A 14,188-nucleotide genomic window follows, 5' to 3' on the forward strand; every position below is an offset into this window, starting at 1 on the left:
TTATCTCTTGCTATATCATATTGGGTTAGATGTGCATTGAATTAGTTTTGCTTCTCAATGAGTTGCAATTTGTGATTTCCTTTATTCATTTCTTTTCCTTTAATGTATATATACTTCATAGTGTTAAAGTCATAATCAATAATTATTCTTATTAATTGGCAACAAAAGGTGAAACTGTCACCTCGGTCGTCCCTGTAGGGTGGCCTCCTGCTGTCTGGAAGGGAGGTAAATCACGGGAAGCTTTGTCCAACAATAACAGTGCACACAAGGAGGTTAAGGTAACCAGCGTGGTATTCCACACCCGCAATAATTATTCTTATTAATATTTACATACTTAGTTGTTAGAAGAGTATAAAGACGGACTTGCATTTGATGAAGTAGATTTCTTCATTTGAGGTGAGTTTTTCTTGATTGTTTTATTACATTTAGAGAACTATTTCCATAATAATCTCTACACTTATTCCTTAATATTTTTTTTTTTTGTTGTTGCTTCTCCTTTGATATTCATATCTATCTATCTTGGCATGTTTTGATGACACCTATTAATAATAAGTTGATTAACAAGAGATAACATATACACTGCTTTGAAATGGGTTGCATAACTAGATTATACTACATTGATAGATCCATAAATAAACCACATTTACTATAGAGCTTCAGTTCCATGCTCTGAAAGAGGTTGCATGATTACATATACTAAACTAAAAGGATAATGAATGCAACCCTACACATGTTATGCTCTTTCAGTAAAATCTAGTAGATTGCCATTGAGTTTGCTTGTTTGTTTGTCATGGCTTGACACCCATAATCGACTGATTGCTACCCATCAATCCATTGATACAACCTTAATATCCCAAACAAAATTAAACTTGGGGTATGTGAATTCTAGTTGACTAAATATCATCATCAGTCGACGGACTCTAACATTGAATCCTCCTAAGTTGTTTCTACCCTTCGCCCCATGTATACAAGACACTCCACTCATCCTGCTTGGAGTATATTCAAGTCTTGACGTCTTCTACCGTCAAACTGAGTCCCTCGGATGCTCTAAGACCGTAACTCCCCTCTAGTTATCCTTCTTGCCTTTGCTTACGTAGAACTCCTCCTTGACTTGTCATGCGTCGTCCATCGAATACATCATCCTTCTTCGATCTTATGAACCTTGGGCGATCGAGTTTTCATAACCCTTGGTCTCACCAAGTCAACTATAGGTAGACCTTGCACAACTTATCAAAGTCAAATAATCACAAGTCTAACTTCCCTTTGCTGCCTAAATGCAAAGGGGGCCGAGAGTCCTAACAATATCTCCTTTTTTAATGATTCGTTTAAGTTACGCAAAATCATAAACAAAATAATAAATATAATAAAGAAAGGCAAACTCCCCTAAAGTTAGGAATTTTCAAAAAATTATAAATGGTTATGTTAACACTAAAATCCCCCCTTTACAACTCATCAAAAAACCTTACTGGTTATGCCAGTCAACTCTGAAAAACATGAATACTAATGAACATACTATAAGCTAAGTTTATGAAATTTTTTAAAAAATCATTTTTTTTTCAAAGTCATGTTGGAATTTTTGGTACAAGTATGGAAGTAGTCAAAAGCTACTATGTGTCAAATTTTCAAATCATGAATCTTCAGCAAAATATCTAATTAAAAAAATATTTGTTGAAGTGTTTTCCATAATTTGCCATGACAAACATATAATAAATAAGATTTATACAAAGATGGTTGGCCCTAAGGGTCTTCTATGATTTAACCAATGATCTTAGTACCCTAAACCAAGTTGGGTACAACCAGGTAAACTAGAAACTCTTTAGGCACCCATCTTTTTGCTATAGCCTTGATCTTTAGTTCTCTTCCCGCCTGTAACCAATAAGATTTTTCTATGATGTTTTCCAATTTTTCAATTTTTGCCTTTAAAACTCGATCGTCTAAATCTTGGTTTTGAATTCTATATGTTTCAAAATTTCTAAATTTTGGTAACATGAATCTATCATACATATTTATTCTAGAATTTTCATGTACATTGGTATGATGTCCAAAACTATGGTTATGAATAGGTCTAGACTTAAATTGTGCTTGGAAGAATTAAATTTCACATTCAAAGTTAATAGAGAGACGATACTTCTCCTTTACCTTTGGAGCTCCCACTTGACCTGAACTTTTCATTTTCTTCCATTTTCTCATTTGTTTCTTTTTCTTTATCATTTTTCCAATTGGACACTTGGAGTGGTAGTGACAACTTCCTTTGCATGTGAAGCAAATTATAAGATCTTTGCTCTTCTTTGCCTCATATCTTCTGCAACTTTGATTAGATGAAACTTTTAATTAACTAGATTGGGAGTTTACCTTTTGATTTTACTTTCTCTTGATAGTTGGACATTTATTTATGTAGTGCCTTTTTTGTTTACATTCAAAACAGAAAATGTGCTCCTTGCTATTATTTTTTATAATAATACTCGATGCTTAATCTTCTATTTGGATTTCCTCTACTTCACATCTTGGAGAAGTAGAAGACTCTCCACATGAGTTCCTCCAAGGGAGGTTTCTCTAATTTTTCAATTAGTGGGCTTGGTGTTTTTTCATGTGGGATTTCTATTTTCATGTTCTTTCTTCACCATTTCCTCAATCTCTTCTACTTGGACTATCTCTTTATGAATTTACTTTTCATGGTACTTAACAACTTTTTGCCACAGCTTCTTTACATCTTTATATTTACCTATTTGGTTTAAAATATTGTTAGTAAAATTAAAATAATAGACTCAATACCTTCCTGGTTAACTCTACCAATCTCAGTTTGAAGTTTCATCCATTTTTTTCTTTTGCAAGGTTCTCCCCTTCTTGTCTTTTAATAATTCCCATGCTTATTCTATGTCTAAGGCGACATCGAAGTCAGTCTTGAACCACGTCTATAACAATAACACATCTCCATATGTTGTAATTTTAAAATTCATCCTCTTGATGCTCTCAAGGCGATCAGTCCTTTAAAGAGGAAACTGTCTAATACCACTTGTTAGATCATGATGCTAATGTGGTAGAGAGCGTGAATACCATAACTCGCCTACAGTGTTATTGTTCAATACAAAATAGCGCCAACAAAAATGACAAACACAATTATAAAACCAAACCAGAGAGATGTCTTCGATTTACTTTATTCACAACCCCCATTTTGCTACGTCAAAGGCCTAAGCACACAATGTCCACTGTCTTTCTCCTTTAGTTAATCATAAAGGTAGAGAAACCTCTTACAATCAATCAATAATAAATAACTAAGAAGATACAAAAGAATGAAGGATGGTGAAAGCTTAAAAGAGACAGCGTAGGCATGATTTTGAGATCAAGGTCTATTCTTCTCATAGCCTCTCGAGTCTTATTTATAGCTTTCAGCTTAAATCTTCCTATTGACTGATCTAGTGACCATCAGTCGACTACTTGTTGCACATCAATCGACTAATCATCAAATCTTATATGTATCATGTCTTTTATTTTTCCATCTTCAACTCCATAATATCAATCGACTAGTCTGACATCAATTGACTAATTAGTGCACAATCTAACTGCCCCGTCAACTCTTAGACATTATGTGCTCTTCTAGTAAAATCCAATCAGTTGCCCAATTGACTCAAAAATATTCTATTTGTTTATTTTTCATAGCTTTGATAATCTACAGTCGACTGATACTACCATAATATCTTAAATAGACTTAAACATGGGGTATGTGAATACTAATCGACTGAATCTCACCATCAATTTAAATATTCGACTAGCAGCCTCTCTTACAAGTTCTAAGGTCAAATCCGCCTAAGTTGTCTGTCTACCCTTATCCCATGTATACAAGTCTCCCTACTCATCTTATTTGAGTATGTTCAAGTCTTGAGGTTTTCTACCATCAAGTTGCATCCCTTGGTTGCTCTCATCCCATAGCTCTCTGTTTGCTATCCTTCTTGCCTTTACTTACATACATCTCCTCCTTAACTTGTCATACTCCAATGCTCCTCATCCTGTAGTCCCTCGAATGCATCATCCTTCTAAGCTATCAAACCCTCATAACCCTTGGCCTCGCCAAGTCAACCTATATGCTTGGTAGTGCACAACTTATATACAAATCAGATAACCACAAATCTAACTTAAATCTTTTACCAATTTCATCACAACCATCAAAACCCTTTGCTTCCTAAATGTAAAGGGGGGCAAGAGTCCTAGCATAGGTTGGTGCAAATTATCCACAATCATTAAGCTGACTTAACATAATAAATTTTCTACCATATTGTTGGGTTCTCTATGGATTGTTGCTAGAATCAAGTTGCAAAATTAGAGTTCAAGTTGCTGAAAATTCTTACCTATTGAATTTAGAATGAGCTACTTCAAACTATGTTGATATAAATGTGTGTGGTCTCTAAAACAAATTGTTGAAAATTGTCATCATTGTTGGACCACTTTTTGATTAAGTAACCTTGGAAAAGTTGCAAGTTAAAATATTATGAAATAGTTATTTATGGATCTAGACATGGATGTTGGATTACTAAATTGTAATTTGTGATTTGATAATTGAGATATATCAATCGAAGCCAAACTTATAAGCCTATATTTAAATTGTTATCCTATAGCTTGATTACACTCAATTTTTTTGACTTGTGAATCCAAATAATGTATTAATATGATTTAGAATTGTCAAAATTTTATTTTGTTGTGTGAAATTTGAATACAAGAGTGGGGAACCTTACACCTTACGGAAGGTAGTGTGTTGGGTATAATTTTAATAGGAGTGCTTCTTTCATGTAATTTAATTCAATCAGAGTTTGATTTATCTTGAGATTGTAGTTTAGTATGAAGAGCTCAATATTTATTATAGTCATTGCAACTGCAGAAGCTGCTATTGGACTTGCTATTGTTTCGATTGATTCATCGAAACAAAAAATCAACGTGTATTAACCAATCGAATTTGTTGAATAATTAATTAAAATTATCATGATCATATACTAAAAAATTCATTATTTTATTTATATATCTATAGATTATTCATCTATTTTATTTCTATATCTATAGATTATTCATCTAATTAATATAGAAATAAAATATAAATAATATATTATATATAAGTGTTTTTTGGATCAAAGTTGGAGCTAAGATACTTGAGTTAAATTTGAACTAAAATAAATTTAAGGCAAAATTGAAAGTATATGTATTAGAAAGATTAAGTGCTAGTCAAAATTCAATTTTTGTGAACATTATAACAAAAGATGATTACACTCACCCTAGACTCCCCTCACAGTTTGTCCCCATGTTATATGAAAGGAGGTAAATCACGGAGTCAACTTATCGTCGACCGCCACCATGAAGGCAAATGAAATGGCTTATTGGCACATTGACAAAACCACATTGACTAAGTGGTGACATGAGAACTAGAATATGACATGTAAGTTGAATACCCTCATTTTAGACATATAGGGCATTATATTATTTTTTAAAATCTAATTGTAATTATTGAAAAAGTGTGGATTCATTTGTAAAATGTCAAAACACTCTAGCCCACTCCTACCACTCATGTTTTTCTTTCTTTCTTTCTTCCTCTTTCCCTCTTTGTCACAATCAGCATCGTTGACCCACCATTGCTTACCCTCCTTTTCCTTTTGAGAAATCTAATCGTGAAAGACCCCTTTATCACTCGCATGTGATCCCACCATTGCTTCTCATCGTCCCTGAATAAAGGTCATGTGGCTGTTGCCACCACCTACATCGAGTTGTCTCCATCCCTCTCTTACGGATTAACCTACCACTGCCACCCTCACTTGCCAATCAGCCATGTCATTGTTGATTGTACCGTTGCAACTTGCTACCAACTGTGTTATGGCCTATACCATCCTCCAAACTCGTGTTCTCTCCTCTCTCTCACTCTCAATCGGAAGCCAAAACCCTCCTAGAGAATGACGATATTATGGATCTCACACCAGCTCTCCTAGTTTTTAGAGAAACAATGAGAGAAATGATGATAAGATTTCTCAATCAAAAACATAAAAATGCCAAGGTGGCAAGATTAAAGTTCATAAACTAGATGAAAGTTATAATTCTAGGAATAAAATTATTGAAATGCCAACTAACTATGAATGCATAGAATAGTAGCACAAGTAATTTAAAATGTTGTGAGAAACTTGATGTTTATAAAGGACTTAAACCTTCTTAGGATCTCAAGGAAGGAAACTTGACATTTGAACTGACATGACCCTCATGTTTTCTTGTAAGATGGTAGAATTCTTAAAACCCAATTAATTCACAATTGCTTGTATATGCCATAGATCTGTATGCTATACTTGGAATTGTTGGTATCTATTGCTTAGAACATGGGAAATGATACGTTTCTGTGTACTTCTAGGCTTAAAAATTTTAAATATCAAAATCAGAAACCATTCTTAGTCAATACATGGAGAGCAGAAAAGGATACACTTGCCTTGACCTAACAACGTTATAAGGTTTTGTTGACTGGTTTCAGATGTTAGAAAAAATCATGAAATATTAGATGGAATTCCCATAAGATCAAATACTATAGCCTCCTACAATCCAATAACACTAAATATATGCAATTAAAAATTTAGATTCTATATACAAGAAACTAATTAATACAAAGAACAGTTGAAATCCTTCAGGAATTCAGCTGCTCCAAGACACAGAAAGTCGCTTTTAATCATTAAGTGCAAGTTTTATTTGTTTATGAAAATAGAAAATCAACAAGGGACAATTGTTAAGAAAGAATGCAAAAAAAGAAAATAAATGTGTGAGAATCTATGGAAGCACTAAATGCTGCACAAACCAAAGATGAGGCAGTCTTACAAGACTCAGAACTTCAAAGAGATCAATCTCACAATAGCCAACCAGATTATTCCTGGATAACCTGTTTGTCTACACAAAAACAATTAGCATATTATTCAAAAAGGCATAGTTAGATATTAACAAAATTAATAGAGGTGTACTCTTAGAATAAAATATCCAAGTAAAGAGAAACCATATATGTAGAAAAGAGAGATTGAGGTTGTTGACAATATAAAAGCAAGAATTGGCCTCTTTTGTAATGCCTCAAAGAACAGGTAAAATTTTTAAACCATGAATGTAAATTAGAAAAATGGCAAGCTGGTGCATTTGGTGAATCTAGTTTTATAAATTCCCACTAGATGCACCTTCCTAAGTCATATCCCTAAAATACCCCATTTCAACCCCTCTCTCTCTCCCGCTCAACTGACAAAAACCCTATTGAACCTAACAGATTCCGTATAAAACCTCGTAACTTTAGCATTCACCATAACCACTCCCACTTTTTACCATAATTGGTGGCCCTCTCCTTCCCTCACTTCTCTTCCGGTGATTCTTTCCTATATTTAGGGGCACCTCATCAGATACAATTTGTATTTTTTGTATATTTTTTTTTTGAATATTTCTCTCTCCACCTAAAAATCTATTCCTTTTTATTTGATAGACATCAAGAGATAGGAATAGAGAAATAGGGGCATTGATGGGTTCCTAGGCACACCACGAGCACACTAGTAGCCTCACATCTGCCATCATACCTCCCTAGCTCTCTCAAGATAGTCACCATGACAAATCTACACATGTCCAAAATTAGAAATGAGATATGTGATGGATCTACACATGCACAAAATTAGAAATGAGATATGGATGAGTTCTTATGAGTCTTAGTAGCACGTTGGTGGTCTCATCCTTATATTTTGACCTATACATATCTATCAAGATAAAAGCTTATTTCACCTTGATGAATTTGTAATGGTTAAAATGTAAATGTGAGGGTATGGATGGATTCCTAATAGAATGGAAGATTAAAATGTAAACATGACAATGGATATGTTGTGAATAACCCATCCATTAAACGTGACTTACTATAGAAATTGATTTGATGTGTTACTTTGTGCTTATTGGGTCTCACGCATTTAGGTACAAACGCTCTTGAAACATAAGGATACCGCTAACCTTATAAGAGACCCAACATATTTCCCTTGAAAGCATTGAATATATAGAAGATGTGTAGCAACCTTATGAACATACAGTAATCAATGCAGGGCATTGCTTTTGGTAAACAGGAGATTATATGACATGGCCGATTTGATTAGTGACCATTTGGATTGACCCTGTCCATAATGGAATACAATTGATACAAATTTTCAAGTTGATATTCCTTGAAATAGATCGTGGCTATATCAAATAAATACTAGATATGTCCTAGTACGACAAACATTATCACAAGTCCTTAGGGAACATCATGTAAAGATAATAAGGTGACTATTCCCAACGGGCGCATGTCCTCGAGGATAAAAAATCCCTCTCATCCCTAGCCAATTTGGCAGTCAGCTATAAATTGACCCTGTGATTTACCTCTCTTCACATAACCTGGCTATGAGTGGCGCTTGGGTGAGCATAATCACATTTTGCTACCATAAAGGATCTATATTATATAATAACTATATTGAAAAAAAATGAAACACTTGATCAAAAAGTATTGATGACACTGTTAGTATGTTAAGAGCATATGCAGTTACACATATAAATCAAAATCTTGAGCATATGAGAGATATAGTATCAGGAAGAGTAGTGGATAATTATTATGCTCAATTAATTAAATAAATAAATATTAATTATATTAATTAATTAAAAATTTAATTGGGATAAAATCAAGATTTAACTTATCTGATTAAAAGAAAAGAGAACAATTACAAAATTAATAGTTCATTTATGCAATGTATATTTGAGGGGTTAAATTAGAAATTAATTAAGAATTAATTATTTTTATTTTGTTTCAAATAAAATTAATTTTATAAATCCTATAGACATTAATTTAGAGTGAAATATGATTTTAGAGTTAATTTACAATAATTATAAAATATTAAACAGTTTAGAATTTTTTATAATTTTCAAAATTAAATTCGCTGATAATTAATTAGATAAGATTGTAATCTCTCTCTAATTAAATAGACAAATTAAAAATATTGAGAAAAAAAAACCTCTAAATAATTAATTAGATAACGCTGTCATGAGTAATCCTAAGCCCAAAAAAAATAGGAAGGTTGCATTAGATTGTCAACCAACGTTAAACAAAGACAAATGTTATGTATGGACCTATTAAACTTCTACTAATAGTAGATTATTCCTTGAAAAAAACACGTTGCAAGTCCAATTGCAACGTCTAAACAAGCCCCCAAAATTTAAAAAAAAACAAAAGAAGTCCACGTAAACCATATGCATGAAGAATTTAAATGTGCTAAAATAATTTAAATAAATATTTATTTTAATGGCTCGAAATTATGTTTATTTAAGCATGAAATTTTCTAAAAATTTATAGGTTTTCGATTTAATTATAAGTCAATGTTTATTTTATTTTAAGAACCAATTTTCGACAAATTAAGCGACTTCTTGTAGACTAATCAAATAATTTCAAAAACTTTAATATTATTAACATTTTATGCGGGTTGTATTTGACTTTAATTGAGCCTAATTAACTAAAGTTAGTGGATTTAATTAACCCTAAGTTTAAATACCCAAAACCCTAGCCTCCTTAGGCATTATTTTTGAAAATCCCACCATCAAACCTAGGGTTCCTAGAGGGGTTGTAGCCGTGGAATATAACAATGAGAAAAACGTGATTTTCAGACGAGGAAAAGTGAAGCTAAGTCGTCCCCCGGTCGTGCACTCCGACTTTTTTCACTGGTATTCAAAATTCGAGCATTTTAAACGCAAAGGCACAGTTTTTTAAACCTTTCTTCTGCACCATCCAATCCATATTATGTATGTTTTATGTAATTATGCATGTAAAATGATTATGTTAAAGTTTTATAATTGTTTAATATATTTTTACAAAGTTTTGATGTTTTTATCAATATTTGAGATTTGTTGTAGATTACTAGAGACAAGGGATGTCATTAAGGAGTAACGGGATGATGTCTACTAGTCCTAGAAGTGATTCATGTATGCTAGAGGGGTCTGGACAAAGAGGGAAGTGACTGAACCCATGGCTAGGGTTTTAAAGCCATGAGGTCACAGGTTAAGGGAAGAAGGAGAGGGGTCGTGCATGGCTAGGTGTAGCGGTGGTTGTGGGTTATGTCAGGGTCAAGAGGTGTCCTAGGAGAAGTGCTAACCTGTCTAGAGTCGAGGGAACCATGGAGGGCTCGGCTATGGGTTTGTTCTCCACTTATGCCACACGATTTGAGGAAAAAAAGGCTAGAACTATACATGGGTGGTGTGCAAGCTGGTTGTTGGTTTGTCGTGATCTAGGAGGGTCCTAGGATGATTGTAAGGGCCTAGTTGAGTCGTGGTTCGAGTTGGGAAGGAAATTTTTAAGGTTTGAGTCGTTTAGGGTCAAAAACAGGCCTAGGGCTTGCATGGGAAGTTAAGTCATGTTGAATGAGTCAAGTGGCTCGACAACATGTTTGAGGAAATTTTAGAAGTGGTTTAGGAAGGGCGAGTCGAAGTTTATGGTAAAGAGTCGAAAGGGTAAAGTTTAGGAGTTTATGAGTATGATAAAGGGTAAAATGAGAAAGTTATGTTTGAAGGAAAAAAACAGAAGTCCTGGCAGTGTCCCGAGTAACCATAATAAATGCTTGAACAATTATATGAAAAGTTTTATAAGTTTCGAGACTTTATATTAAATGTATAAAATTTTTGGATACATGCTTATTTAATGAAAATGAGAAAAAGGTCATTTATTTTTTAAAAGAAAAAGAAAGGAAAGGAAAAATATTTTTTTTTCGAGGAATGTGATTTGATTGTGACAAAGAGGATGTGTGAGGAATTAGTCAAAAATACGAGCAGTGAACTTATAAATGATTGATGAGAATACTGCGAGGGAAAAGATCCGAAAGGGAATCCGTTTACGAGAAAAGAACCTAGAGGGAACCTAATATCGGATTTCCATATTTAGGCCAAAGGGATGCGACGAAGAAATGGTGGCTAAACTCCGCCACTGGTACTTAAAATGTTTATAGATTGAGCAATCGAATAGAGGATAATGCAGTCACTTTCAATGAACAAACTTCCCCTAAAATGTTTATGATTAATGATGAGGAAAAAGTTATATGATACTTAAAGTATTTTAAAGACCTATATGAATGTAAATGCAAATGATTTTAAAGTTAAATGTAGTTTTCTTAAAAGTATTTTTAAATGCATGTGAATGTATATCTATGTATTAGTATCATGGTTTAAATATGTTGAGTCACTCACTAGGTTTGAATGGTTGTAGGTGAGGATGAGATTGAAGTAAGCGGCTTTGACTCTTGATTGGACTGGGTTGGTCAGTACACTCCCGAAGACCTTGCATTTCCATATAAAATTATGATTTATGATTTTAGGAGAGATTTCATTTGATAATTAAATACTTTTTAAGTTAAATGTTGGATTTTTATTTACTGGTTGGTTTAAATAATTTTGGATAATATGGGTTAGACTGATGTTAGATAGATGATAAATTCGAATTTTTATTATAGTTGAGATTTATTTTAAAAATGATAGGAAATTAACTTTTAGATATTATATTATTATATATATAGTATTTCTCAGCCATATTTTTTTTCTAAAAAAATAATTTAAGTAAAGTGGAAGTTAGGGTCATTTCAAGGATCTTGTAAGGGTTGTGTTTACTACCGGTTCCGGGAAGCTCAAAGAGTCAACCCTCAAGTTTGTAAGCTTACTTTTATGAATGTTAAGTTAAAAGGTTAAATATTTTATTGTTATATTTGAGGTTATTGAGAGTTAAGTTATGTTATATTGAATGATTTAAACTTTCATTAATGTCGGCCATGATTTTTTTTTTTTAGCAAAGTGATTTTTATTTTCTTAAAATATGCATATATAAGAAAATATAAAAAAAAAATAATTGATTATTATTGAATTATCAAATCATTAGAACGAAAAAAAAATAGATAGACAAAAATTCCCTTCGATTATAATTTTAGTTAAACCATGTCATAACTTAAAAATAGTTTTTTTTATAAATAGTCACTAACTTCGTTAAAATTTTACTTAAAGTATAATGTTAGTTATTATATCATTAAATTTATAATAGTTCTTAAATGTTTATTTTAAATCATTAAGGGTTGATTTTCTTAGATCAATAATTAGGAGAAAGGAAGAGGAAGTGCCTAGTCATATTACATTAGTCAAATACAATGTTTTGACCGATTCCCTCAAGTCTAGAGTTTATTCCATTAATGTGGTTGCTACAATAGGGCTACATGAGAAATAGTAAGAACTTTACCTATTAAATTTATTATTCAAGATAAACTTAGATGTAACAAGAGCAATAGCTTTTACTATGCTTTTATACATAACCTAACCAAAACAATTTTATTCTTGCTCTTCAAAATATTAAGTTATCCCCAAGAAGGTCCCCGGATTGACTACATATGTAACAAGCTTGGTGTATATAATATATATTCTCAAGCTTGAGGGGGAGTGTTAGAATAAGTAAAAGGGTATTTGAGTCTTTTGGTGTATATCTTCTTTTCTATATAAAGGTCTAACTCGTGTGATTCCTATAACACGAGATTTTAGGTTTTACTATCAGAGCCAAAACCCTAATTTCTTTTTCTCTTCCCCGCACCGAATTCCTGTTCTCTCGCGCCGCCTCCTTCCTCGCGCGTCGTCTCTTTTTCTGCCGCGCGAGTTCTCCAGCGCCGCCTCCTTCCTCGCGCGCCGTCTCTTTTTCTGCCGCGCGAGTTCTCCAGAGGCGACGGCCTTTCTGCCGCGCGCCTTTCTCTGTCGCAAATTCTCCAGCAGCGACAGCCCTCCAGCGACGGGCCTCTCTCCAACAACGAGCGTCGTCTCTTTCTGCCGCGCGAGTTCTCCAGCGGCGCCGTCTCTTTCTACCGCGGCCTTTCTCCAGCGGCGTCTCTGTCATCAGCAGCCAAGAACCTTGCCGAGCGCCGTCTCTTTCTGCCACGCGAGTTCTCCAGCGGCGCCATCTCTTTCTGCACAGAACCTTCTGCTCTGCTCTGTCATCAGCAGCCAAGAACCTTCACCTCTGCCTCTGCTCTGTCATCAGCAGCCAACAAGCCTGACGCCAGAAGAAGCACTTCTGACAGAAGCAAGCGCAGTCCGGTTCACAGTTCTATTCATGGCTACATCTGGCGCTCCAAAGCCAGATATCTCAATCTTTACCAACTATATTACTGCACCCCTCTCTTCCGAGCAATTGGATGGTAAAAATTATATCTCCTAGGCATCTCACATTGAACTTTGGCTTGTTGGACAGGGGTATGAGACACATCTCACTCAAACTGAAGAAGATGTTCAAGACGCCGATCGTCCTCTGTGGAAGAAGGTTGACGCTCAGTTGTGTTGTATTATCCGAGCCACCATCCATTCATCTCTTAGGAATGTCTTCCGTACTCACAAAACCTGCAAAGTTGTTTGGACACAAGCTCAACAACTCTTTACAAACACCTCTCGGCGACTCTATCAAGTTTGTGAAGATCTCATGACTATCCTCAACGCCAATCAGATTAAGGATTCAATGTCAACTTATCTGGGTTCAGTTTCTAGCCTTCTTTGTGACTTCAATGAACTACTCCCACCTGCGGCCGATCCTGTTGAAGAGCTTGAAAATCGGAAGAAATTTTTTATGTCTTTGGCTTTATATGGTCTGCCCACAGATTATTCTCATGTCCGTGACCAGATCCTGGGCAGCCCCACAGAAGCTACCATGGAAAATACCTGGGCGACTCTTCTCCGTGTCCCGGCCAAAGTCTTGACGATGCCTTCTTCTGTTCCTGTCGACTCGTCAGCTTTGGTCTCTCGACACAAAGGACCTCCACCTCGCAAGGGTGGCAAAGGACGTCCTTGGTGTGATCATTGCCACCGACCGGGACACACGATTGATAAATGCTGGAGTCTACATGGTCGTCCTCCTCGTGCTGCTCAGATTGTTCAGAGTTCTGTTGCTCCTTCAGCTTCCACTTCACAGTTAACACCTGATTCGACTTCAACACCTTCCTATACTGACTTTCTGAAATGGTTTGAGGATCGACAGGCTTCGGGTTCCACTGCTACCATTGCAGACGCTGGTACTTCCTTTGCTGGCATATCTCGTTCTTCGGGCCCTTGGGTTCTTGATTCGGAGGCCACCGATCATATCACTGGTAATAAATCCCTTTTTTCCTCTCTCACTACTTCTGATAATTTACCAATGGTC

The 14,188-nt window shown here is 34.7% G+C and overlaps 1 protein-coding gene across 1 annotated transcript in view; it reads right to left on the reverse strand.

The window, feature by feature from the left end:
* Positions 1 to 14,188, reverse strand: part of LOC122045583 (phosphatidylserine decarboxylase proenzyme 2-like) — a 101,964-nt gene that overhangs the window by 64,467 nt on the left and 23,309 nt on the right. The window contains exon 5 of the mRNA XM_042605865.1: positions 6,829 to 6,897. Coding sequence (XP_042461799.1) covers positions 6,829 to 6,897 — 69 coding nt within the window. The remainder of the gene's footprint in view (positions 1 to 6,828; positions 6,898 to 14,188) is intronic.

This window comes from Zingiber officinale, chromosome 2B (assembly GCF_018446385.1).
Source record: "Zingiber officinale cultivar Zhangliang chromosome 2B, Zo_v1.1, whole genome shotgun sequence".
NCBI classification, from domain to species: Eukaryota; Viridiplantae; Streptophyta; class Magnoliopsida; order Zingiberales; family Zingiberaceae; genus Zingiber; species Zingiber officinale.